The sequence below is a fragment of the Anoplolepis gracilipes genome, chromosome 16 (assembly GCF_047496725.1).
Source record: "Anoplolepis gracilipes chromosome 16, ASM4749672v1, whole genome shotgun sequence".
In the NCBI taxonomy this organism is placed as follows: domain Eukaryota; kingdom Metazoa; phylum Arthropoda; class Insecta; order Hymenoptera; family Formicidae; genus Anoplolepis; species Anoplolepis gracilipes.
Window position 1 is genome coordinate 7,318,698 of NC_132985.1, and position 28,000 is coordinate 7,346,697.

Consider the following 28,000-nt stretch of genomic DNA (forward strand, 5'->3'; position numbering starts at 1 on the left):
CGTTTTGCGCAGGAATTACCGAAAACGTATACGGGCTGATAATAGGGCCGCATCGCCGTTGTCATGTTGAGATCGTTCCTATGATCTGGTCGTTGTTGTATCATGATATAATGATGCCATCAACTATACGGACGCACAGTGTCCGCTTAATCTCAGCCACGTGAAAACAGTTTATGCTATTAGGGACACGAGGTATACACAGATGTACTATACATACGCATTTAATCGCGCTCTATTCCATTTTCGTTCGTTGGAATTAGCCGAAAAGGAGATTCAGATGCGTTGACCAAAGACCTAAATCCTGTCTGGATTACTTGAAGGGATTAAAACTGAAGCCGTGACTGCTCTCGAGAGTGGTATGTATTATGTACATATTATGGAGGGAGAGTTGGAGGCTGTCTCCCCCCCTCCCTCTCTCTCTCTCTCTTTCTCTCTCTCTCTCTCTCTCTCTCTCTCTCTCTCTCTCTCTCTCTCTCTCTCTCTCTCTCTCTCTCTCTCTCGGTTTTCTGCACGGTTTACGCACGAATATATTGCGTACACCGGGCATACGGAATGTATAATGTGAAATCATACGATTATATCGCCTAATGTATGTAGCCAACCGCGTCCACGCGGTTAAAACGTATACTCCTCCATTACGTGATGCGGGATTACAAAGTTTTAACTAGCGAAACTAGTCCAAAGCTCTCCGACCCGAAACGCAGCTTTAATTTTCTAGTATGTTAAAGCGGATTAGCCATGATATTCTGTGATATACTTTCTGATCATATTTTATAAATTCTTGTTAATTATCAACGTGCACAACAAATATATTTTACATGAAGGTTTTACGTTTCATTCTATTTATATATATATATATATATATATATACAAAGTGGGGCATTTATATTGAGATACCTAAATATCTAAAAAATAAAGCAAGATAGAAAGAAATGTTTCAGGCAAAAGTTGTTGGGTTTCGAGGGGGTCATAAGATAGTACCATTGGTCTGACCTTGAAGAGTCACATGAAAGTCACGTGAAGGTCATTTTGAATTTCTTAAATGGAACGCCTTATATATTTTTGCATATTCTTGTAGCTTATCTCGAGAGCTTTCCAAAACACTATAATCAAATGTTTTTTTTTATTGCGTACTTTTCGAGTTATAAGGCTTCAAAGTTGCAATATTTTGACATAAAATACAAGATATCTTGTAAAATATTTATTTTTCGATTATCTTACCCTAATACTTTTATGCACAGAATAACCAGACAAATCAATTGGCATAATTAAAACATATAATTATGTTAAAGTAAAAATGTGTAACTGCTACTTGCAAATTCAGATTTTTTCTTAAAGATAACTATGTGTTTTCAGTGTCTCAATATAAATGTCCCACCCTGTATATATGTACATAAATACTATATGAAAGATATATACATTTATATATGTATATAATATTTGATAAAAAACGAAATGTTACGTAACCTAAAAACTTATTTTTAATATCACTTCTCAAGAATCATACAAAATGTCGCAATATGAAATACTTGGCGTTACATTTTCATGTTTTTTTATGGAATAAGAGTGCTGGCGCAACGAGATTATTGCATCGTCAAAAATTCTTGGAGTCCCGCGAAAACGGCACGAGATAACAAGTTTAACGAGTAAAACACTCGAAAGAGCGGTGCAGCGGAAAACAACACACAGCGCGACTTTTATTCTGCGCGGGTATTCTTATGGGAGAGAGCGCACTTGAGAGTTTTCCGCTGAAATATTGGAATATTTGCGTCTCTGTATGTCACAGTGCGAGTTATCCTGGCGAACATATGATAAGCATTGCTAATTTATCTTTTAAAAATATTTTTATCATCCAAATTTTTCTTACCTTTTCAAATCTTTAGGTAGCAATATTTTATCCATAATCTTCTCATTGTTTTTTTTTCTTTTTTCATTTTCTTATTTTAATGTAATATAATATTGATGTATAGAATATATGCCAGTATCCTTTAGAAAGCAATATATTAATAAATTTATATATATATATATATATATATATATATATATATATATATATATATATATATATGTATAACGTATCCGTTTATAAAAAGGAATTTTTATCCATTCCGTTAAACAGTCATGTCTGCAAATTCTAGAAATATCTGCCATCTAATAAAACGACCTATCGTTGTGTGTAATCAAATTTTTACAACATATTGCAAAAAAATGATCTGCAAAATTATAAAGTGGCGTATTCTCGAAATAAGCACGTGTCCGTTATCTGTCCGATACAATGATGAGTAACGCTATTGTGCCGCCGGCTTTGTAATAGGGATATGTAATTTGTCAAGGTTGTTTCTACGACCTCGTCCTCGCTGTCGCGCCATGACGTAATGACGCCATCAAATCCTGTGCGGACGTAAATTCATCGGCGAAGTTCGCGCTTAATTTCGCGCTATGGGATGGCAGTTTGTCGAAACGTACGGCTGCACCGACACCCTGTAGATTTCCATTTCTGTCCCGCCGTGCGTTCTCGTGTTTAATCCGTTTTAGATTCGTCCACGGCACGATGCATCGAATTTTCTAGAGAATCGAGAAACACAGAGATGAAGCTAGATAGATAAATGATTTATTTAATTCTGGGGGGAACTTCTTGTAGTACACACAATATATATATATATTTCTATTTTATTTTAATTCTTATTATATTTATGTCTTACACAACTGATTATATCTATTACCAGTGTAAGACATAAATATAATAAGAATTTAAATAACATAGAAAAAAGAAAAAAAAAGAAAAATCAAAAACAAAATGGTAATTAGATAGAGATGTTAAGCCAAAAAAAGAGACACCCGAATAAGTACTTAAGAATATACTACAGCGTAAATCTTGACGTTAACTTGGACACATTACCTCATGGATCATTTTCTTTTGACATATATTATAGAGGAAGCATTCCTAAGTAATACATGCTTTGAATTATGTGGCGTTATCTTTTTGTTTCTGAAATATGTGACTCTGAAAGATTGTAAAAATAAAATTTTTAGAAAATGGAATTTAGTCCCAATAATCTTAATCTTGATATATTTTCAAAATCATGATTTTTAATAATTTTCAAAAGATTTTCATTATTATTAAACATTTATTATTGCTATTCATCATTAAATATTTACTTTAGGGATATATATATATAAGTTTGAAATATATAAAAAAAAGTTTGGTATAAATTGCACTTATTTTAAAATTCTTAGTGAAACTAAACAGTAATCTTGAAGCGTACTGCATCGGTGATACAATAATAAGTAAACAAATAAATATAAATATAATATAACAAATAAAAATAAATATAAATACAAAAATAGAATATAACAAAAAGATAATACAAATAAATATAAAAATTGTGATATTTCCAAGTTGTGTGTATTATTGTTAGTAGAATGCATCTCTTATATTCTAGATGCTAAAAATCGTCTTTTACATTTTTCAGTGTGATCAATATGGCTATTTGATTGTCAAAAATTAGTAAACAAAATGTTGACTAACGTGTTACAAATAATGAATTGTAAAATCAATGTTGCATTAAAGTTACCAGCTATATATCTCTCTGTGCTGTAAATAATTCTGGTCATTCATTGTGTAGCGTTACGCGCGAACGCTTCTGTCGAACGCGCGTGTGTTCGGAAAGGGGACGTGATCGCGCATCATTAACGTTAAAACCGGACGGCGCGCAACTTTGTCGCCGGACGGGCGACAGTTCGCTGATGATGTAAAGGCGCCATCAAGTATGCGAGCGTAAATTCGCCGGCGAAGTTTTCGGTCGATATCGCCCGTGGGCGTCGAGACTTACGTCGCCTGTTCATTTTTGATTCATCACCGGTCGTAACACACAGTGGAGAACAAAGTTCTGCGAGTCCCGGCTTGGAAACGCCATGGTGTAATCGGGACCGAAAATCCCGACGTAACGACCGCGAGGGGAATTCCGGTAGAAGGACTGAATCGCACCCTTCCGTCTCTCTCTCTCTCTCTCTCTCTCTCTCTCTCTCTCTCTTTTTCTCTCTCTCTCTCTCTCTCTCTCTCTCTTTATCAGTGAGGGTCGTAATTTCCAAATCATTTGTAGTCGATGTTCCAATCCGTCTGTGCTTTCTCTCTCTCTCCCTCTCTCTCTCTCTATCTTTCTACCATGTTACCGATAGGAGCTGTTCAGCCGTGAAACGTGCGAGAGAAAGGGCGATAGATCCGTTGCGTTTCCGGCGATGTAATCGCCAACGCAGTTTACGGTGTTTCCGGCACCCGTCGCGCTCGATGCTATATAATGAGGCCATCAAGCACGCGCACCGGCATAAATTCGGCTCGAGTTCGCGCTTAATATCATCCATGGAACGGCGGTAACAGTTCGTCGGGAGAGAGCAACACGCCCGTTCTTCCGGACCTGACAGAGTTTGGTCCGTCCGTTCTCTCGTTCTCATTCTTCTTCATCTCCTCCTTCTCCGTTTCGTCTCATCTCGTTTCGCAGAATTCATGCCCGGAGCGGTGACGAGTCCGCAACTAACCACCGACGGAGAACAGCTTGGGAGGAGCAACGAAGGGCAGTGAACGAGAACGACGGAAATCCCAAATACCGGCTTTGGCCACGTAGCCGGGACGAAAGGAGCTCCTGGGCTTTGTTAGGAAAGTCCGGGAGCATGAACAAACCTATGCCCGTATATACCCGGGACATACGCAACGGATATATATTGAGATACCTGCAGCCTTGCGGTCTCGCGAGGCCTTTCGTCGTTTGTTCGGCGACCGATATCTGATGGCACGTTGGGTTGCTGCTGTTGGAACCGTAGTGGATTTGCCGTTGATTCGGCGAGACAGTGCCGGGATAAGGGAAGAGAATTGGCTTGTCGTAGAAGAGCTAGGGGACTTTGATCAGGACGACTGAGATTGTTCTCCGCGAATGGGAAGACTGACGTCATACGAAACTGATGGAAAGATATCTACAGAAAGAAAAGACGAAAAAGAAGACTGAATGATAATTTGATAAATAAAAAGTTTACGAGTTTTTACGACGAAAGTACGCGGATTAATTGTAGAGTTCGATAAATGAGAGGAACGATGACATCGATGTCTTGAGATCTCTTATGAATTTTTAAAGATCAGTAATGTCGTCGAAGCAGATATTGCGTCACTCAGGCTTTGTCTGCGCCTGATAACTCCGATATCGGATTTGTGTCACGTTAAAACTCCGTCGAAAATTCATAGCACGTATACTCGTCAATTAATAGTTACTTGACGGTGCGACACAGAACTGCACTTTCTAGACGTTTATATTGAAGCCATAACTTCAACAGATTCCCGAAAAGAGTATCAAAGCTTTAATCAAGTAAATATCTCCCTTGCTACTAATATTATTCATACGCGACAAATTTAATATTGTTGTCTGAATCCTTTGAATAACGAAATTGAATCTACTTAGAATTACAAATAGAAAATTATTCTCCTTAATTGTAAGTAAATAAAATAAGTATATTTAAGATTAAATATAATAAGAACTAATTTACGATTAAATATAAGAATTGTGAATTTAAATGTTAAATATGATAAAAATTAAATATAAAATGTATAAAGATGATAAAAAGATAAAAATAAAATTAGTTCTGTTTATTATACATTGGAGAAAGGGAGCTGCATAGAAATGAACTATAAACTTTAAACAATAATGCGAAGAAAGAATAAAAGTTCTACCGCGATTCTTAAATTCACACACATAGATAAAAAGTGTTTAAGCATCTTTGTAAGAAGAATAAAGTTAAAACTTTAGCCGTCTTGCATCATCGTACTCGTTGCACAACCGTATGGTATTTACTTCAGGCAACTTTAAGTCCAAGTGCTTCAAAGAGACAGCGCGTCAACTGGAAATTTCCGCGTAAATTTCTCAGATAGATGCGCTATCACTTGGGTGAATGTCTACAGCGACTGTCACATACACGGTACGTGATAGATATAGGATGTGATATATGGGAGAATTACGTCTGGAGAATTACGATATTGTTGGGCAAGTATCGTGCGCATAAAATCTATGGCTCGTTGCTCAGCTGGAGACACGCGGCTCAGTAATCTCTTGATTATATTTTGAGCTTAAGCAAAGTAATTCTATCGAGTGATAGACAAACGCTTTTATCGTAAGACTGCCGATCTATTAGTTTCACCGAATAATACATTGATCGAAAAATGTTCTCTAAAATTATGCATATATATACAGGATGTTTTACATAGTGTTACAAAGTGGTTTTTTTTCAAAATTCGTGTAAAAAAATGTTTAAAACAAAATTTATAGAGTTGTGAGGAACAAAAATATGGATAATCTTAAATTTTAATTATTCAAGATTACACGAAGGTCAATGTAGTTTTTACCACTAAATTAATTTTTTAATATAAATCAATTCCTCGTAATATTCGGTGTAAAAAATATAAGGTTAGGATGGCAAAAAATTGAAGTTTATGAAATATTTTATACTTTAATTTATTATTTTACATAAACTATAAAATATATATTTCGTAAAATATTCAATATTAGATGATCTCATATATCTCAATATTTTTATACATAAAATAAAAGAAATCAATTGATGTAAAAAGAAAACGAGGTTAACTATAAAAAAAGATTCAATTTTTGATCATCGTATCCTTATAACTTTTTATGTCACATATCGCAAAAAATCGATTTATATAAAAAATTTATAATAAATAAAATAATAATTCTCATTTAAAAAAAAACTAGATTGACTTTTGCATAGTTGTTTCTAAGAAAAAGTACGAATTTACAACGAGCAGCTACACATTATATCTTTCAAATTATTTAAGAACATATTTTTTAATACTTACTTAATCTTATCCTTGGTTGACGATGCGCTCGTAAAAGTATTCCTTAAGGGGATTCTGAAGCTGTTCCATATTACCTAACCTAACCCAACCAAAATCTAACTTAACATTATAACATTATATTTGCTTAATATAAAAGTTGCAATTTATACACATAAAATAAAATATGTTTCCGCTGTAAGGATTGCATGAAAGAATAGTTGAACTTTTAAAAATGAGCTTAGAAGCCTAGATAAAAAATATTTTATTGCAGAAAATGTTGTTGCTGCACATTTTATTTTATGTGTATAAATTGCAACTTTTATATTAAGCAAATATATTGTTATGTTAAATTTTTAAATTTTGGTCGGTACCTAATATAGAACAGCTTCGGGATTCTCTTAAAAAATTCTAACCTTTAAATTCCCAAAAAGTTATCATTTTTTATATCCCTGCGAATAAGTATCCGCGGAAAGGCGCATTCAGACGAAGTGCTGGGCGTTATGCGTCTTTATTGCCGTGGTGAAGGATGCGGACTTAGCTTAACGGAGTGTTCCCTTCCGCCGTTAGGATCTACCGTTTCCCCCTTGGCATTTTCTTTCTCACTTTCCCCCTTTCATTTCCCGTCGCGTCTTTTCCTACAGTTTGCGCCAACAAAGAAAACGCGGTAATCTGCAAACGACTCCTCCGGCTTATATCTAACGAGGCGGCGCATTAGTCGGTGGCCGGTGATCTGTATACGCGGATATTGCGAGCGATGCGGCTTTATTTACGGCGTCGGGAAACCACACCGCCCTCCCCGGAGGGGGAGGGGGCAAGGAGGAGGGGAGGGGGATGCGCGGAGGTGCCGTTGCCACTTAAACGCCCCGCGGACGTATTTCTTTTCGAGCAGCTCGTAATTTCGCGCACCGCTGCGACGAGAGCTCGGTCGGCAGGATATCTCTAGAGGTATATCGTGACATTATTCTATATTTGTTTTATGAGTGTCGAGGGATGAAAATGTCTACCTCGTGCCGTTAGTAGTCCCGAGAAAATCATCTCTAGACGCAACATCGATGTATGTCATGTTATATCGCCAATATATAATTCGAGTCAATCTCTCTTTAAGAGAAACTTCAATGATTTTTGAATTTCAAACGATTAAAAAATGACAACGAAAAGAAAATAATTTTTTTGGATTAATTTTTTATCTCTTTTTTTCTCACAAATAAATATAAAAAATGTATAAAATTGTTCTTTTTTTAAATTAAACTATCGTATAATATTTAATGCACTTGGATGAATTTTCATCCGAGATATTTATCTTTCTTTCGAAAATTAAAGCAGGGTTAGTAATATTATATTGTAATATATAATGTTATATTACAATAGTATGTTACTAACCCTTAAAAAATTATTTTTTTTAACGTTTATAATGTGTGTTATATAGCATTTTTAATTGTGTTTTATATAGCGTTAAAAAAACACGTTTATAAAACAAAATGCTTTAAACATATGTGTATATATATATATATATATATATATATATATATATATATATATATATATATATATATATATATATATATATATACAATACGTACATGGAAATATATACACAATATAAAATCATAAAAGATAATCATTGTTTTGTTAAAATTTTTAGAAAATAACTTTTGAATGAAGATGTAAATGAATCTAAATCAACTTTTGCAATAAGCACAAATGCTTATTAGACTTTTATTACATAATAATACATGTGTGTTTATTACATAATACAAATTTTTATTTCGCTGACAATGTTTTTTCCTTGTCTTTGTCAATATATGTTATAAAACATAATTTTTCATAAGAATCAATACTAACTTTAAATTATAATTTCCAAATCATTAAGAGAATTGTATTCAAGTTAAACAGATACTCAGAAAAGTAGTAGAATAATCTACAAAATTTTCACACTTTTGTCAATGTTTTGACTAATATATCCTTAAGAATATATTTAAAGAATATTATATTTTGCTTAATTTATAGCAAGCAATAGACTAAAAATGAAAAAAACATCGAAATCTATTACTAGAATTTTAAATTTTAACAGTTTAATTTTTAAAAATAATTGAATAAATATAAGAGTAAATATAAAAAAATGAGAGTAAATATTAAAAAAAATAAATATTATAGTATAAATATATTTTATATTTGACACAATTGTTTTTTTAAATAATATTTATAAAAATAAATTTTATTATATTATACACACAAAATCATTATATAACATTTAATATTTTTCATAATAAAATAAAATTTATATAAATACATAAAATTTATATTAAACACATAAAAAAATCATATTTCTTTAATCTATAATATTCAAAATATATTCTAAATATTTATTTTAAACATAAATGTTTAAAACCCAATAAGTTTAGATAAAATTTTGGAAATTGATATTACGCAGTAGTATTGATCCCCAGATATCTCCAAAAACTTACTACAACAACATTAGCCTGTCATCTCGCATATCTTGTTTCGGCCTGTTATTGTAAGACTGTTATCGCTCGCGCAAAACTCTCATCTATCGATTCTACCGAAATTCCATCGTCGCTGTAGATGACACACAGTTATCGTATAAAAAGGTACAGAAGCGGAAGCGCTTTTCCTGCGTCCGCAATTTTTTCATTTTGTATGGTTCGCCGATCAACGCGTTGATGACATTCGCGTACCTATATCTTGCCCGTTCCCACTTTTGCCGGTCATACCCACGAATATTGGAAAATCCGATTCGACAGGTCGATCACTCAGTCCAAAATCAATCCTGAATCCTCCAGTCGCCATTCTAATTGCGTGATTTGTGCATTCGAATCGAAATGTTAACACGGTATTGGAGAAAACGGTATTAGCTGTGAAATTTGAATGCAAACTATTATCAACTTATTATATAAACATTATTTTGTTAAATAAATTTTCAACTATTGATTGATTTTATAATTTATTAAAATTAATATAAATTAATATAAATAAATAATGTAATAATATAAAGTTAATATAAATAAATATAATATAATATATAATTCTTTCTCCTCTGCACTTGCACATTCTAATTTCGCGGAAATTTTTAAATCGCAAATAAATCACTTTGATATTGACCGATAAATCAAATTTCGCGCTAAAAGACAAATCCCAGGTAGCACATGTTCGTTTTATAAACGTTTTCTAAACGTATCCAATATTTTTTAACCGTCAAGCACCAATAAGAAACGTTTCAACAGAAACATTTTTAAAATCATGGTTTAAGAAACGTATTTTTTACGTTTCTATAAATAGAACAAAAATTAATTTTTTAATTCAAAATTATATATATACACATTATTAAGACTGTACTTATTAAGACGATCCCCAGATAGCACAGAAAATTAAAAGATGACGAAAAGATGTCTTTTTTAAGTTATCTTTCTGACAAGGCTAAAAGATGTCTAAAAGGATATCTTTCTACCTACAAAAAACGTCATCTTTTGAAAGATGTCTAAAAGATGTCTTCTAAAAGTCATAATTAATTTTAGTCGACGAAAAGATGTCTTTTTGATCATCTTTTCGACAAGATAAAAAAAATCTATTTTATAATATACGTGTTCCTTTGTTTGTCGCTATGTGGTGTATTTAGACTTAACTATAACTCGTATTCAAGTTTTCATAACATGTATATAACGCCTAAAAGAACAGGTACTAAAAGTATAATTTAAATTTTGTCTTTTTTTGTCAGTTTGACTTCTGATGTAATTTCGACAAGAGAGTCAGAACATGATGAAAATAAATGGATTATATCTATATATGCATTATTTTATTGAATCTGTGAATAAACAAATTTTTCACAAATAAAGGAAAAAACCTTATTTTGACAGTTTCTTAAACGTTTTTTTTTGTTAGAAAATGACGTTTCCTTTAACGTTTTTTAAGTGGCCATTTTAACCAATCAGAAACGTTTTCAAAAGCCAGTTCTAAAACATTTCGCAGAAACATTTGTGAAACGTTTTTGAAACGAATATGTGCTACTTAGGTAGCGATCATTCGCGCTTCTCACGCGTCTTGTGCTCTTCGAGATTCGATATCGTTCTTCGAAGTCCGAAGCGCGCGACGCAATTAGCGAGTCTGTTCGAAAGACTAATGATCGGTTATCAAGGAGAAACTGTTACCACCGGCCTCGGTGGACTCTCTCGCTGAGTAATTACGGAACGGAACGAGGCGCGACGCGGCCAGCGTAACTTTTTCCGCTGTTTCAGATTTTATCGCGTATAAACGGGGACGCTTAGCAGCTCCCGGAGCTTTAGGGAACTGTTCTGTTCTGTTCTGTTGCTGTACCTCGTCGGAATTTATCCGACGAGGTAAACTAAATCGCGTAGGTAGGTGCCGCCTAATAGTTCGTAGGTACTCGCCGGCACGTACACCCTCGTTGGGATTCTCCCTCTCTCACCCCCTCCCCTCGCTCTGTCCGCTCACACCGAACCGTTTAAAGTAATTGCACTACGTTATGCAACGGTGAACGGACTGACGTCGTTTTAGACGTGCCACTGAGAAAAATTGGATTGTACCTCAAAGATATATTTAATTGCAAAATTAAGAGAGAGTTGGTCGTGTCTTTTAAATATATCATCTGTTCACGTTAAATAATACAAGAGAATACATTTTTGCCTCAAATAGTATTCGATCTGATATGTTCCAGATTCCCAGAGAAATTTTATCTACATTAAATCTAATTTTGTGTATTATATACCTATTTTAATTAAAATTTAAATCTTGGAAATTTGTTAAAGAAAGAAAAATATGCGTATATGTTTAGAATCAATCGTCCAGATTTTTATCTTTCTGTTATGAGTTTCTCGAAATTGTATAGATTTAATGCGAACATCGCGCCATACAAATTATTTCCCAAAATTAATTTGAAACCATTCACCGTGGTATTGAATTGAGAATCATCGCGAGAGAAACGGATACATTTTCGGCGGAATTCGCAAAAGCGTTTTGTCAGCCATATTATTCGGCACCCCTAGTACGAGATTGTTACTCGACCGCAGCCTCAACTGCGAAGATCCGTGCACTGCATACATCAGATATACGAGGTATGGTTATTAAATAATCAGACTAAAGTTGTGTACAATTAAATAATAATCGTGGTGGCAAAATTAATTTATTTTATTGAAAATATGTTCTTTTGCGCGGTATCAATTTTGATCATCCACTGAGTGGATTGATTTCTGGAGGTTCTTTTTCAAAATTGTTTCAAGAAGCTGGAACAGCTTGAATTATTGGAATACTGTCGCAGTGAATTCCTCTTTCATTGGAATTTGCAAAACAAAAGTAAGTTATTAAATCAGGCAAATATAGCAGATGATCAAGCACTATGGAGGTTTCAAGAGAGTAACTTCTTGGTCATCTATTAACATATTCAGCAGAAACCGAGAATAAATCTTTCGTTCGTTCAAATCCTTGTGTAAAATGTTACGAATCGTGTTTTTAGAGATATTCGGATTTTTCTACTAACATTTTCACAGTTATATTTGCATTAATTTTTAGTAATTTACACACTTTTTCGCCGAGATCCGATATTAAAGCTTGTGGTTTTCCACATCTTTGCAACCGTCTCTATAAATATTCCAAACCACTCAAAAACTTTTGTACGATAAGCCAATCATCATGAGAAACCTTTTTCTACATTTCACGTTTACATCGCCTTTTTCTCTAAATTTTACATATATATATTGATATTTATTCTTTGCTTACGTCTGATGAAAATAAAGTTTTTACAATCAATAGACCTGACTTGAAGCTTTAAAACAGTGTCAACAGTTTTATAGTTGATACTTACACAAAAAGTTAAAAAAACTTGATTCTGTTATTTAATAGCCGCACCATGTATGCAGAAATCATGTGTCGTAATTATTACGCATGTTGCGTTGCGGTATATCTATTGCGGAGTCGAGGAAATTCAGCATTCTGGTCCGATAACATCAGCAGTACCGTTGATAAGACTGATAGTCTGACGAGGTCACAGAATGTTACGAAAACGGAATGGACCGTTTTGCTTAGAGTTAGGGAGAGTCGGTTTTGGACGTCATGTCGGCGCCAGAAATTTACGATGAAAAGAATCTTTCCCACGCGGGCGCGCTCAATGGAGTTGTAAGGAGGTTACGACAGCAGTAAACTTCGATCAATTCCCGTTTTGTTGTTCCCCGTGTGATGCTGCGAAGGGCGTAGGAGCTAGTACGGAAGGTATACGAGAGTTACTAACTTTGATCCCTTTGGGCCGCTAAATCGAACGGAACAGTCAGTATAAGCGGGTTTTGCGCCAGAGGTAATAAGCGATTGGTAAATGAGCCGTTTCTCCTACCATAAGGTATGATATCAGACATGGAATAAGGATAGTTGATAAATCTTGACATTAACTTACACCTCAAGAATTATTTTCCTCTTGATGTACACTAGCAAAAAAATTAAAGAGCCACTTTCTTCCCTATAAAAAAGGCCGATTTTCAAGTAGCTGCAACTTCCTTAAAAATAATTGGAATAAGATCAATAAAAAAGCGTTTCAAAGCTTTAAATTTCTAGCTTTAGAATCTTTAAATGAATTTCAAGTCTTTCTATTTGTTACAAAATTACATTGTAAGAAAGTCATGTCCGTCGATTGAACAAGTTTTTCAAAAGTTTGTCCAAGAATATCGAATTAAAAAAAACCCTAGCACGATTTTATTACTTGGGTGTTAAAGAGCAGAGTTTTAGCTTTAATTTCTTTTTTAACGAATGTTCTATGATTTTTTCGCGCCAAAGTATTCATTATTAAAGCAAAATCGAGTTATTGACTTTGAACGCTTATAACTAGTGAAAAAATGATCGTACAATAATCATTAATTTAAGTTTTTGAAATGTACAGAGAAAAATTTAACACTTCGACCTTTTATACGAGTAACTGGAATGCTTTTTACTTTTAAATGTTGTAGAGTTGATGAAAATTTTAGATTGGACAAACTTTTGAAAAATTTGTTCAATCGACGGACATTTTCTTACAATGTAATTTTGTAACGAATAGAAAAAATTGAAATTCATTTAAAGATTCTAAAACTACAAACTTAAAGCTTTGAAACGCTTTTTTATTGATCTTATTTCAATTATTTTTAAGGAAGTTGCAACTACTTAAAAATTTTTATTTTCGTTAACTTCATTGATTTAAATAGAAAAAGGTAAAAATGCAATTTTTACTTGATTTTTAAATAACAATTACGTCTTAAAAATGAATAATTACTGAGAAAACGATAGAAGCATTTTAAAGTGCTAACTTTTCTCTTTAAATTGCTTTTTTAAGGATTATTGTACGATCATTTTTTCACTAGTTATAAGCGTTCAAAGTCATTGGTCAATTTTGCTTTAATAATGAATTTCTCGGCGAAAAAGAATCATAGAACATTCGTTAAAAAAAGAAATTAAAGCTAAAACTCTGCTTTTTAACATACAATTAATGAAATCGTCCTAGGATTTTTTTTATTTGGTATTCTTGGACAAACTTTTGTAAAATTTGTTCAATCGATGGACATTGCATTTTTATAATGTAATTTTGTAACGAATAGAAAGAATTGAAATTCATTTAAAAATTCTAAAACTAGAAACTTCAGAAGTTTTTTAATTATCTTCCGATTATTTTTAAAGAAGTTGCATTTACTTGAAAATTAGCTTTTTTTGTATGGAGGAAAGTGGCCCTTTAATTTTTTTGCGTAGTGTAACATATATGGAGGACATTAGAGAGAATGTATTTCAAAGTAGTATACGTTTTGAATTATGTGGCGCTTTTTGACTCATGAGATATGCGACTTTGAAATATCACGATTTTTGAACTTATTTTTATAATTTTTCGTTATATTTTACTTGTGTGGTTACATTTTTTTGTTTACATTTATTTGTTACAGTTATTGGGTTACTGTTGTATAATATGTTTCAAGATTATTGTTTAGTTTGCCTAAGAATTTTAAAGTAAGTGTAGCTTTATGAATTTTTAATCATCACTGTGGATAAATTTCTTAATTATTTATTTCAATATTATGTTATATAGCATTATAAAATATATGCGTTGACAGGGAAAGAGACTCCTTGATTTCTCATTAGGAAGAAATTTTAACCTAAATCTCTCTTTTAACTTAAAATCAGAAATAGATTTAGGTTAGATTATTTTTTGTTTAGAATGAGGTGTGGGGGGGAGAGATAGTAAGAAGTAAAACGTATAAATATATTGGAATTTTCTGCACAAAAAATTTGAAATAAATACAAAGTCGATATATTTATATATTTAAATCTCTAAATAAATATTTAATAATAAATAACTTAATAATAAAGTATTCTCAAAAAATCAAAATCTTTCGAAACCTCTAATATTATTTTTTACACGCTTTATGCAGCACTTTCATCCAGAGCAAAACAAATTAATTCCATGGCTTTGCAGCAGTTTTGTTAGTTAAAAGTACAAAAAAATGCAGTGTTTTACATACTGCCTTTCAGACGCTATTATGTTCACTATCATTTTGTAAGATTATGTCGTTTGCTTCGCTAAAGCAAAAGATATTTTTAAAATATTAAGGTCGACAATTAAAAATCACAAAAAGATAGAAAAATATTTAATTTTAAAGATATAATTGATTCAGTGTAAAATAAAGGCACCGAATTAATTTGTACTACACTTATATTTTTACAATATTCCAAAATCACAGGAAAAAAAGAGTCCTGATTCAAAACGCGCGCCTGTAGTATCAAGTAACAACTGGAAGGTTTCTTCGCGCCGCGCGCTTATACTGGCACGGATTGGCCAATCTTTATTAATTTATATTTCATTAATTATTGCGAATTTAGCAAAATGATATAAGACTTTTCTCTTCAGTTTAACACGCTCTATCTACGAGAGTTGATCCGCTAATTCGGGGACACTCTGTATATCAAAAAAATAGTTTATATAATATCGTGAACACATATTATTATATCTCTCAATTACATAACGATAAGAGTTGATTCATTTCAACAAATAATAACATATATTTTCTAGATCAAAATCGCTATCAATCGCAATCGTATTATCGTTAGAGTACAAAGTTATCCAAAGTATTTGACAGTATTTGACACAAGTTCCAAAGTACCTGTCAAAATTTGTCGTAAACCATAAATCCCGGCGAATGCCCTCGTCGTTCCGACGTATGCGTACTGCAAACAGGAACTTGGAATTTCCCGGAGATCGACGGTTGAATCTAAAGTTTCTTTACGTTCGGCCGAAAGCGCTATTTTAAGACACGTACGTGCCACAGAAAGTGCCCCGCCACTTTCGGATCCGGCTCTTAGCTCGGCGAACTACATCGTCGTCGTGAAAACGAATAAAAGCACCTTTCGTTAAATATTCCTTTTCCGGCTCAGAAACGGGATTTTCTCGCGATAAACGTAACTCTGATAAATAGATATCGAATTTCGTGAATCTCATTCCCTCCCCCTTCCTCGAAAATTCCTCCCTCAAAAATGCGCGAGGAAAAAGAGGGAGGAAACATTTTACCTACCTAGCTAGCTACCATGTTGCCGATCTATCGGGCATCGCCCGATGATTTATTCGTGTTTACCTGGCCGCACGCTAGAAACTTTACGCGATATACAAGGGCGAAAAGGGCCAAGTGTGTGCAGATGGGAGATGTGTATACGTCGGTTCGACGTGATGCATCGCGATTTTATGCGTGACGATAAACGGCCGCGTCGCGTCTGCTTCTTGTCGCGAGTAGAGATTATCTGGAACGCCCGCGTAAACTGCAGCGACGGTTTTATCAGTACTATCATCGTCTCTCGCGCGCGCACGTGACCGAGAGGCTTTCTTCCACGCTCAAGTGGAGCATTACTGCCGATAAGAGTTTAACGTCAAAAACTTTTAATACATTTATGTATAATAATAAATAATATAATAAAATAATAACAATATAATAATATAATATAATAAACACTACGAAAAAAAATTAAAGGGCCACTTTCCTCCATACAGAAAAGTAATTTCCAATTTTCAAGTAAATGCAACTTCTTTAAAAATAATCGGAATAAGATCAATAAAAAAACTTCTGAAGTTTCTAGTTTTAGAATCTTTAAATGGATTTTAATTCTTTCCATTCGTTACAAAATTACATTGTAAAAATTCAATGTCCGTCGATTGAACAAATTTTACAAAAGTTTGTCCAAGAATGCCAAATAAAAAAAAATCCTAGCACGATTTCGTTAATTGGATGTTAAAAGCAGAGTTTTAGCTTTAATTTCTTTTTTTAACGAATGTTCTATGATTTTTTTTTCGCCGAGATATTCATTATTAAAGGAAAATTGAGTTATTGCCTTTGAACACTTATAACTAGTGAAAAAATGATCGTACAATAATAAACATTAGAAAAGCACTTTAAAAAGAAAAATTATTAGCTTTAAATGCTTCTATCGTTTTCTCAGTCATTATTCATTTTTAAAACATAATTGTTACTCAAAAATTAAGTAAAAATTGCACTTTTACCTTTTTTTATTTAAATCAATGAAATTAACGAAAACACGCTAAAATTTTCATCAACTCTACAATATTTACAAGTAAAAAGCATTTCCAGTTACTCGTACAAAAGACCGAAGTTTTTTTCTGTATAGTTCAAAAACTTAAATTAATGATTATTATACGATCATTTTTTCACTAGTTATAAGCGTTCAACAAAGTCAATAGCTCGATTTTGTTTTAATAATGAATATCTTGGCGAACAAAATTATAGAACATTTATTAAAAAGAGAAATTAAAGCTAAAATTCTGCCCTTTAACATACAATTAATAAAATCGTACTAGGATTTTTTTTTTAATTCGATATTCTTGGACAAACTTTTGAAAAATTTGTTCAATCGACGGACGTTGCTTTCCTAGAATGTAATTTTGTAACAAATAGAAAGAATGGAAATTCATTTAAAGATTTTAGAACTAGAAACTTCAAGCTTGGAAACGCTTTTTTATTGATCTCATTCCGATTATTCTTAAGGAAGTTGTAACTACTTGAAACTTTTTTTATGTGAAAGAAAGTATGGCCTTTTAATTTCTTTACGTAGTGTATAATAATAATATATAATAATAAAATATAATAATAAAATATAATATAATAAATGATATAATAAATAATATAAAAAAAATTTTATACATTTATGTATAATAATATATATTATTTAGGAGACTATACCAGTCGCTCTCTTTTACCAGGTTTGTAGCATTTGACAATTTTACGCGGTTAGCGCGTTGTCAGAGTTTTAAACGGATTATATCGCGCTTGTTTTCGCGATCCTATCACCGTTCCCCAAAGTTTTTACGAATTTACAGATCGATGAGTGCGATGTTAATGACATTCTCATTAGCAGTTTCCAGGCCTTGAAATGGCTCAAGTTAATACAACGACTTAAGTTTGTTCGATAATTACGTTCGTACGTGACAACATATCGAGATAGCTAAAGGAGTTTCTCCAAGAGATCAAGCGCCTGATATCGGAGAACTTTCTAAAAGACTAGGCAACAATTCTTGAAAAACGACGGTATGGCCTCGTTGTAAATTTCATTTTTCACGGATTATCCGCACACAATCGATACGGAGTTGCGCTCTGCGAAAATCGACAATGTGCCATTGACGAGGCAGTTTGTCTTCTTTCGGGAGGAACTCGACGAGCGGAAACTCGCGTCAATCGTGAACGAGTGAAGGATTAGTTCCGAATCGTGTCATCAACATTCGCGTTAGTTTCGTGAAACTGTATACGCTTTAATGTATCCTGCGTAAAGTACGCAACGTGGCGTAAGTTTGTTTGATAATTACATATTCGTATCTGTTTGACAGGAAATGGAGAAAGAAAGAGAAGGAGATACATCGTGCTAAGCAAGCTCCGTGTGATAAAAACAAATAAATATTGCATTATAAGGTTGTTTCAATAAACCTCGAGTACGTTGATCAATTTTTATAAATAAATTTTTTAGAAAATTCCAATAAAGTATGAACGAGTAGGTATAAATACTTTAACTTTTTGTATTGATAAAAATTATATACAGAGTGTTTTGTAATATACGCGATCAATTTCAGAAATAGATTCAGCACATAAGAACAATAAAAGAAAGTTTATATAAATATGAGTTATAGTGACTTTTTATGTATTTCTTCATACGAAGTGAACCCCAAATGACTATGAGTACTTTCCAATAAAGAGAGAACGCTATGTTACACAATTGTGTGAATAGTGTATGGGAATTTGATAGAACAACTTAATTTTAGTCACGAGTTTGTGTTTTTATATAAGTTTTTTCTTGATTTTAAATAACCTTAAATAATATTTTTAATTTTTAAAATAACTGAATATTTTTAAATAATATCGAGTAGAAAAAGTGAGGGAAAGAGAGGAAGGGAGGGAGAGAATCTATTGATTAAGAAAAATTATTAAGTAAAAATTTATTATGATTTAAGAAAAAAAGAAGACAGTTTTATTTTAGTACAATAATATAACTTAATAATATTTAATTATATTATTAATCATTTATCACGAATAATTAAAAATTTTTACAAAATAAATTTTAAATTATAATTATAAATTTAATACGCAAACTTTTACGCAAAATATTTTTTTACAGATAAGTATTTTTCAACAAAGAAAGTACAAAAGTATTTATTGAATGTCCAGTGCTGTAAACAAAATAAAAATTTTAAAAGTTACTTTAATTGATAATTATTATTTTCGACACAACTATCTCGATTTTGTTTCGCATCAGATATGTTGTACTGTATTGTTATCAGGAAAACACTTGTGTCGAATCTACGTCACACTGGGTCACTTGTATTGCTTGGCAAGTATCTTATCTTATTATCTAAATGCATACCTATAATACTTTAGCTTTGTGATCTTTTTAGTTTCTCTTTTTTTGCAGATTTTTTTTACAGGTGTTTACTAAAATATTATATATATTATAATTAAATATTATATATATATATATATATATATATATATATATATATAGTCTTTATTTTTTTTCATCAGTGTATATACAATATATATATACATAAAAATAAATTTCCCAAGGAAGGAGCTAATCTAACTTTTCGAACTTTTACGTCAAGGAAAGATTGACTCATTGTCAGAAGGCTCGTCAGAATTGAAATCAAATATACGACGATAGATAATTATTTAAAAATTATTCTTAAAGTAAATCGATTTCTCACAGTAACCAAGACTGAATTAGTCACGTGGCAATTACTCAATGCGTAAAAGGGAAGTGGAAACTGTAGCAAGTCAATGCGTAGCTCGCAGCCAGGCAGGTATTGCCGACATAGAGCTGACGGGCGACGAAAGCGAATTACAGGAACCACGATGGTTTCCATATATATGTCCGCGTCGCTTCGACAACTCGTCTGCGATGTAAATGGCCAACGACAATCACGAGGGAGGAAAAAACGAGAGATTGCATTCGTATACGAATAACAGCCACGAAACGAAGTAACAGCCGCGGGAAAGCGCGACAAAGAACTTTAGCTGTCATAAAGCTTCTGATTACGTATACTAATGCAGTTTCTTGAATACTCGTCTCGCGTGTTACACCGAAAAAAATTATATTCTCAAAATGTATAGTTTATGTCCTTTTAATACATATTTTTAATAAATAAGAATATATATTTTTTATTTTTTAAAATATCTTATTTATAAATTAAGTAAAATCTAAATATTTTACTTGTTTTAAAGTTTTAATAAATAAAAAATAAAAAATGTCCATTTGTAAAATTGTTTTCATTATCATTGAGATTAATAAATATTAAATAACAAATAAAAATTATAAAATAATATAGCAAGAATATTAAATAATATAATAGTAAGAAAAAATATTAAATAATATAACAGTAAGAAAATGTCCCATTCAGTATATATTCTTATATATGAAGAATATTTGAAACTACTCTACTCTTTAGAGGAATTTTCTCTTAAAAAGATTCTTTTGGGACGCTTTACTTTAGAGAAAAATATCAAAATAAGTGAAATATCCTTAAGATATATATTTTTAATATAAATAAGGATATTTTTTTTTATTTTTTAAAATACCTTTTTTATAAATTAAGTAAAACCTATATATTTAACTTGTTAAAGTTTTAATAAATAAAATATGTCCATTTATAAAATTGTGTTTTCATTATCATTGGGATTAATAAATATTAAATATTAAATAATAAATAAAAATTATAAAATAATATAATATTAAGAATATTGAATATATAATAGTAAGAAAAAATATAAAATAATATAATAATAAGAAAATATCCCATTCAATATATATTTTTATTTGTTAAAAATATCTGAGACTATTCTACTCTTTAGAGGATTTTTCTTCCAAACTAAGAGGGTTCTTTTGGAGCGCTTATTTTAAAGAAAAATATAATATTATATAATATAATATATAAAATTATAATATTATAAAGATAAATGAAATATTTTAAAAATGAGAATATAATTTTGCGGAATAAAATCTAATTATACGACGAGAATCAAAATTATACTTGTAGCGAATAAATTATGATGTATAAATGATAACTTTTTCGTCGAATTGTGTTGACTTGTAAGAATTGACGTAGACCTTAGTTAATTCAATGGCCATAACATTGAGATGTACAGTTGACGGGAAAAGACTTGTTACAGCGTGCGAGCTGCGCTCACATTTTTAACAACACTTTGCCAACAATGCATGAAGACGAGATCTCTTCTTTTCCTCTCTCAGCTTTCTCTTAGACTCGCGCGGGACATAATTGTCCCAGAACAAATGAACCACCGTTCCCTCTTGCTCTACCTCGCCTCGTAAGGAATTAAAAATTTCAGTCCCTCGACCTGACGTCCTGTCGCCCGACAAATTGCCACCGCGATGAACGTGACGGCTCGTACCAAATGCGCCTTTAGCGCGACAAGAAGAGAAGAAAGAAAAAAAAGGGTGAAAGAAAGAAGGGACAGACACTCCGCTAAACGAGACCTTTGACGGAAATTGAAAGGAGGAATTTCGAATTTAAGAGCAACCCCTATGGAATTTCAAATACCTCTCAGCATTCTTCAATGTGTATAACATACGACAAAGGTGTTTTGTAATCAGAGACATGTATTATTTGAAATAGATGGATTTAAAATGCAAATACAAAATGGAAAATGCCCATTTTGTATTTTATATTTAAAAAATACATTTTTTAAAAATCTATTTTACATTTCCATTTAATGGTTTTCAGCATCTTATTCAAATGTATTTTTCTTGCAATATACTTGTTGAAAAATTAATCGAGATTGATTATAACTCTAAACATTGATAAACCAAGACATTTGCGCAATATTCATTGCACTTGTTTGATGTAAGATAAATCCTAGATTAAACGTTTAATAATTTAATCATTGTGGGAAATGATAGGTTTAACGCACACCAAGATGGCACACTGGCTCGTATTTCAATGTGTGTAACCAATCCATTACCGCCATGTTAGTTATGTATATACAGAAGGCGTCATTAATGCCTTTGAGGTTGAATAATAACTAGACGCATTTAGTTATTTGTACATCATTAATATTGGTTCAAGAAATATTCATATAATTATTTACTATATATGGATATACATTTATGTATATAAATATATAGATAAACATATTAATTATATAAATATTTCTTGACTCAACAGTTATAATGCACAAATAACTAGGCGGATACAATATTATTATTTGATTCGGAAAAAATATATCTTTTCTCTCATGCAGTGATACCAAAATTCATACGCAACTAGAAATAAAAATAGATAGTATCTATTTTGATAGATCTAATATAATAGATAAATAATAAAAAATAAGATATACAAATAAATAAAAGAATATAAATATAATAAAAAAATTATTTTTATTAAAGAAAATTTAGAAATATTTTTTACTCTAAATAGATGTTTAAAAGCCATTTTGTATTTTCAAATGGGAAAGTTTGAGCCATTTTGCATGGTTCATTTCAAATGGTTTTAAACACTTATTTAATACATCTCTGCTTGTAATAATTCACCTCCGATTTTTTTAATTCTAGTAGAACATTTTTCTAGATATTTTTAATCAACAAACGCACTTTTATAAACCGTGAAAATTAAATGAATGGCGAATGGTTACGAAGCAATCGATCGATGTGATAATTGTTGATTCTCGAGACTAACGTGGGCGCGTTATGCAAATGCGGCTCAAATGTCACATGATATTTTCATGATGCGGATTCAGTCGATTGCGCAACTAGCTGCCTGTAAATACGAGGTAGTAATATCGGTAAAACGAGTTTGTGTCATCCGACTGTTTGCAAAATCTGCAAGTAATTCCTGTGACGCCTTTATGTTCGCATGGCTGAAGAATCGCGATAAATCTCGTGCAATTAATGGCATCTCTGAGGCGATTCCGTTTATATGCGATAGATGTCTGCGATCAATCGAGGGTCTTTATGCGCGATAATACATTTTAATCTTCAACTAGATTTCCTGAATTATAGTCCACCAGCATCTGCGATCGAATTTGTTATCGCACAGAGAGAGATGTAATGTTTTTGATAATCGGTTACTGCAGCCGAGGGTTCTGTCACAACCGATTAACACGTCAGTTATGGATTAAGAATGAATTGGATGGATCAGTTACGTCAAAAGTTAGTAGATGTAATACATTTCGAGAATCATGAATTTGACATTACGCAAAGCACACACTTTTTCCCTCTTAAAGTATAAATTTATAATTTGTAATAATTAATTTGAAATTTCTAATAATTAATAATTAATTTTATAATAATTAATTGGCGAATTATAGTAAAGATTTATACCTGTAGAATTAAGATTTTTATTTTTGTAACGTACAGTCACTATAAAAAAGTTAGTTCGATATAAAATAGTATTTATGATTTTGAGATTAAATTATATTCTACAGAGACAAATCTTTTTTTATTTTAATTCACAAATTAATCATTAATTTTATATTTAAAAGATTAAAAATATTTTGCGTCAAAATGAATCTTGAATAAAATGTGTTAGATTTATTAACTTTTAAGTAGTTGATCCCTTTTAGTTTCTGCTTAAACGGGGATTTTTTGCATTTATCATAAATGTAACCCAGGGGGCCAGTCCAATTAATGTTGATCGCCCAACGTCAACGTTTTCGCAAGCGTGCATCACGTCTCCCCGTTTTATTATCTCCAATTCGGGCGCGTCAAACGACACGCAGAATATTCCATTTATTTGACACCGATATTTCATGTCGACCAATTTTCCGGGGTTGTATAAAACTAAACTTTTTGCGTCGCTATGTAGTTATTTATAACGACCGCGTGAAATATATCGATATCTCCTGCAAAAAAATAAAAAAATAAAATAAAATAGATGAATGTCACGGGTCAGAATTTAGAAAATTGCGCATACTCTCGTTCAATGATGAACAAATAATATAACATGCGGGAATAATATATTGGACAAAATTTCTTCCATAATTCGTGCACGTGAAAATCACAGTTGTTATGAATTTGCCGCATTTTATGCATATGCAATCGTTATTTTTCGCGTTATTAAATTCCGAAAGAGGGCAAGGCATTTATATTTTATCAATCTCTACTATATAGCGGAACTATCTTTTAAATGCGAGATTTATTATTACGCGTAATATTTGTTATTTTGAGTAGCGCTCATAAAAGCATTCGTAATTACCGTCGTTATTAATACCTTTATATAATAATCATTGTGATATAGAACACATTTGCCGCTTTCCAAGTCGTAAATATTTTCGAGTGATTAATTATCCTACGCTTTTACATTGGCTCGCAGCGAATCGAAGTTGTTTAATTCACGCGCGCTGGGCGTCGACCGAATAGTCGATCGATGGGGATCTTTTTTCCCCATTCGAGGCTTAAGTCTTAATCCGTAGATAAGCTTCGCGTACACGTAGAGACACAGATTCGCGTATATATATCCACCGACATACATTTAAATTTCCGCGAGTACGGCCAGGGGCTTGGCGTTCGTTTCGAATAAAAAGAAAAAAAGAACCGAGCCTAAATTGATGGAACGCTGCGAAGCTGTTAACGGACTGTTTAATTTTAACGTTCGTAGCTTTACATCGCAATATATCGCCTTGCGATGCAGTTTCGTCGTCCTTAAATTTTCGATCCCCGCTTTTTCACTCGAAATGTTCGAGGATAATTTTTTTTTTGCGCCGTATATGTATCTATGTATTTCATTCTATATAACTGCTGTGTCGAATTTAAATCAAGTTTCTGCGAATGTAACGTTAGAAAATCTTACCTTAGGAATCATGCAGCTTAATACGGTGTGTAATCCAGTGTGAGAGAGGAGAGAAAACCTTTAACAAAAATATGAAAAATAATTAATAATTATCGCGATGAATGTTACACAAGACAGCTAACTATGTTAAATAAATGATTATCGGATAATCCAAATGTGCTTTCAGACATTGTAATTGATATAAATTAATATTAATTATATTGTATATATAGAAATTATTTTCAGTTGCTAATAATATTAAAGCAGCGTATAATCATTGAAATAATAAATGAATTTCTCTCACTAAAGCAAAATTAAGGCGAAAAGGGATATTTGTTTTAATTTTGGTTCTCTAGTTATAATTCATAAAGGTATATAAACACAATTATGATATATATTATATGTAATATTTTTAGTTCAAAAATGAACGACAAAGAAAATTACTCACATAAAGTGACATGCTTTTTGTTTACATTTTTGTCTGATAAATGTCTATTTTACGTCAAATTATGCAACAATTTGTCCATTTATAAAATATTAACAGAAAGATATTATTTGTATTTCACGAAAATTAATAATATTCTACAAATATTATGAATAAATAAAAAAAAAAATGCTTTTGAAAATTCATTGAAATTAATAGTTATATTGAATCTCAATTTTTACACGCTATCAATTAATTAATGATACTCAATTAACTTACCGGCGATAATCACCGTTTGGTATAATTTATATGCTAATAACTAGCGCGCGACAAATTTCGCTTTCGAAGTGTGGGAACACAAAGTGTCGTGCAAACGCGTAAATTCAGGCTGTTGACAAAATTACGGCACGCCTGGTATATATCATCGGAATTTGTAAAAGGATTTTCATTCATCAAGATCCTTTTCTTCCGCGACCCGCGCAGGCAGCTCGACGAATGGACAAAAGGGGGTGGAAATATTAATTTATGACCAGGACGAAATTATGCACGCCACTAAATCAGGACCACCGCTCTTTTGTTCGAAAATTCCGGTCCTGGTCCTGGCGCCTTCAACTGGTAAACCGCCACCACCGTCGAGGAAAGCATCCATCGTCCTTCGCTCGGGAGGTCACACGGCACTCTCTCTCTCTCTCTCTCTCTCTCTCTCTCTCTCTCTCTCTCTCTCTCTCTCTCTCTCTCTCTCTCTCTCTCTCTCTCTCTCTCTCCCCCTCCCCCCTCTCTCTCTCTCTCTCTTCCCCTCCGGCTGACATTTAGGCTGATTTCAGCACTCCCTGGTAATTGACTGTCGACAGGCTCACGTTAAGATTTCGTGCGCACTCATGAGGGACAGCAATTTCGGGTGAATCCGGGCTCGTGGGTCGAAGCTCATTCGTCGTCGAAACTTTGAAACGTCATTCAGAAATGAAAGATATATCGCGCCTCGACAAGAGGAAGATCGAGGGCGAAGAAGGAGAAAAAAATCACTTACGTCATGGTGGAAAGTTTCTGCGGGTCCCCATTTCGGATGTGTATAATTTTTCACGTTTGCTCCACCGAAAATTCCAATTTTTTTTTCTCTTTTTTTATGTAGATTCTCTCATTCATGCCGGCGAAAAATGATAAATATGCTATTTCCGGCTAAAGAGAAATATTTTCTACGAACGCGCAAGATATTTCTCCCTGGATCACTGGTATTTTCCTCAGGTTTGAGTTTGATGTATTGTTAATGGTATTAGATGCGACTCTGTCTGATATGTTTCTGCCCTTTTCTCCGCATCTGGTCCCATCAGTTTACAACACTATTGCAAGATTTACTACTAGGTAGTGCTGCGCGTTCGAACGGGGCTCTGGCATTAACTATTCTAATCTACGTTGTAATTTATTGCCGCGCCTCGGTGTACGTGTCCGCGACGTTAACTCCTGGTGAAGTATCAGCGTGTTTACAATATCGCGCATGAACCTCCAGCGTAATCTCGCGTCGCTCTTATTCGCGAGAAATTGAGTATAAACTTGAAGCAATTATCTATTCTCGCATGGATACGTGAGAAAAAGAGAGAAAAAAAGATATACATACATTACTCTCCTTTGACTATATAAGTATGGACCGCCAGTTGCTATGTTCAGGTTGTCAGATAAGAGCGCCATCAGTGACCAAGTACTAAAAATAAGATACAGTTTGTGTTTGTGATCTTAAAGAGCAGAGATAACCTATAAATTTCGAATAATTATACTGTAAAAGAATTTGTAAAATAATAACCCAGGTAGCACATGTTCGTTTTCTAAACGTTTTCTAAACGTATCCAATATTTTTTAACCGTCAAGCACCAATAAGAAACGTTTCAACAGAAATATTTTTAAAATCATGGTTCAAGAAACGTATTTTTTACGTTTCTATAAATAGAACAAAAATTAATTTTTTAATTCAAAATTATATATATACACATTATTAAGACTGTACTTATTAAGACGATCCCCAGAGAGCACAGAAAATTAAAAGATGACGAAAAGATGTCTTTTTTAAGTTATCTTTTTGATAAGGCTAAAAGATGTCTAAAAGAATATCTTTCTACCTACAAAAAAACAATTTTTTAAAAGATGTCTTCTAAAAGTCATAATTAATTTTAGTCGACGAAAAGATGTCTTTTTGATCATCTTTTCGACAAGACAAAAAAGATCTATTTTATAATATACGTGTTCCTTTGTTTGCCGCTGCGTGGCGTGTTCAGACTTAAATAACTCGTATTCAAGTTTTCATAACATGTATATAAAGCCTAAAAGAACAGGTACTAAAAGTATAATTTAAATTATGTCTTTTTTGTCAGTTTGACTTCTGATGTAATTTTGACAAGAGATTCAGAACATGATGAAAATAGATGGATTATATTCATATATGCATTAT

The 28,000-nt window shown here is 32.4% G+C and overlaps 1 protein-coding gene across 5 annotated transcripts in view; it reads right to left on the bottom strand.

Annotated features, from left to right (window-relative positions):
* Window positions 1-28,000, bottom strand: part of Nlg-5 (neuroligin 5) — a 247,402-nt gene that overhangs the window by 134,661 nt on the left and 84,741 nt on the right. For 3 of the 5 annotated variants that reach the window (XM_072908649.1, XM_072908648.1, XM_072908650.1), the window contains one exon: window positions 25,161-25,218. The exons of 1 other annotated variant lie outside the window; for it this stretch is intronic. Coding sequence is in view for 1 of the 4 variants with exons in the window: in XM_072908650.1 (XP_072764751.1) it covers window positions 25,161-25,172 (12 nt within the window). In the remaining 3 variants the exon portion in view is untranslated. Of the gene's footprint in view, window positions 1-25,160; window positions 25,219-27,175; window positions 27,260-28,000 lie in introns of all 5 variants that reach the window. One more of the 5 variants, XM_072908646.1, reaches the window with a different exon arrangement.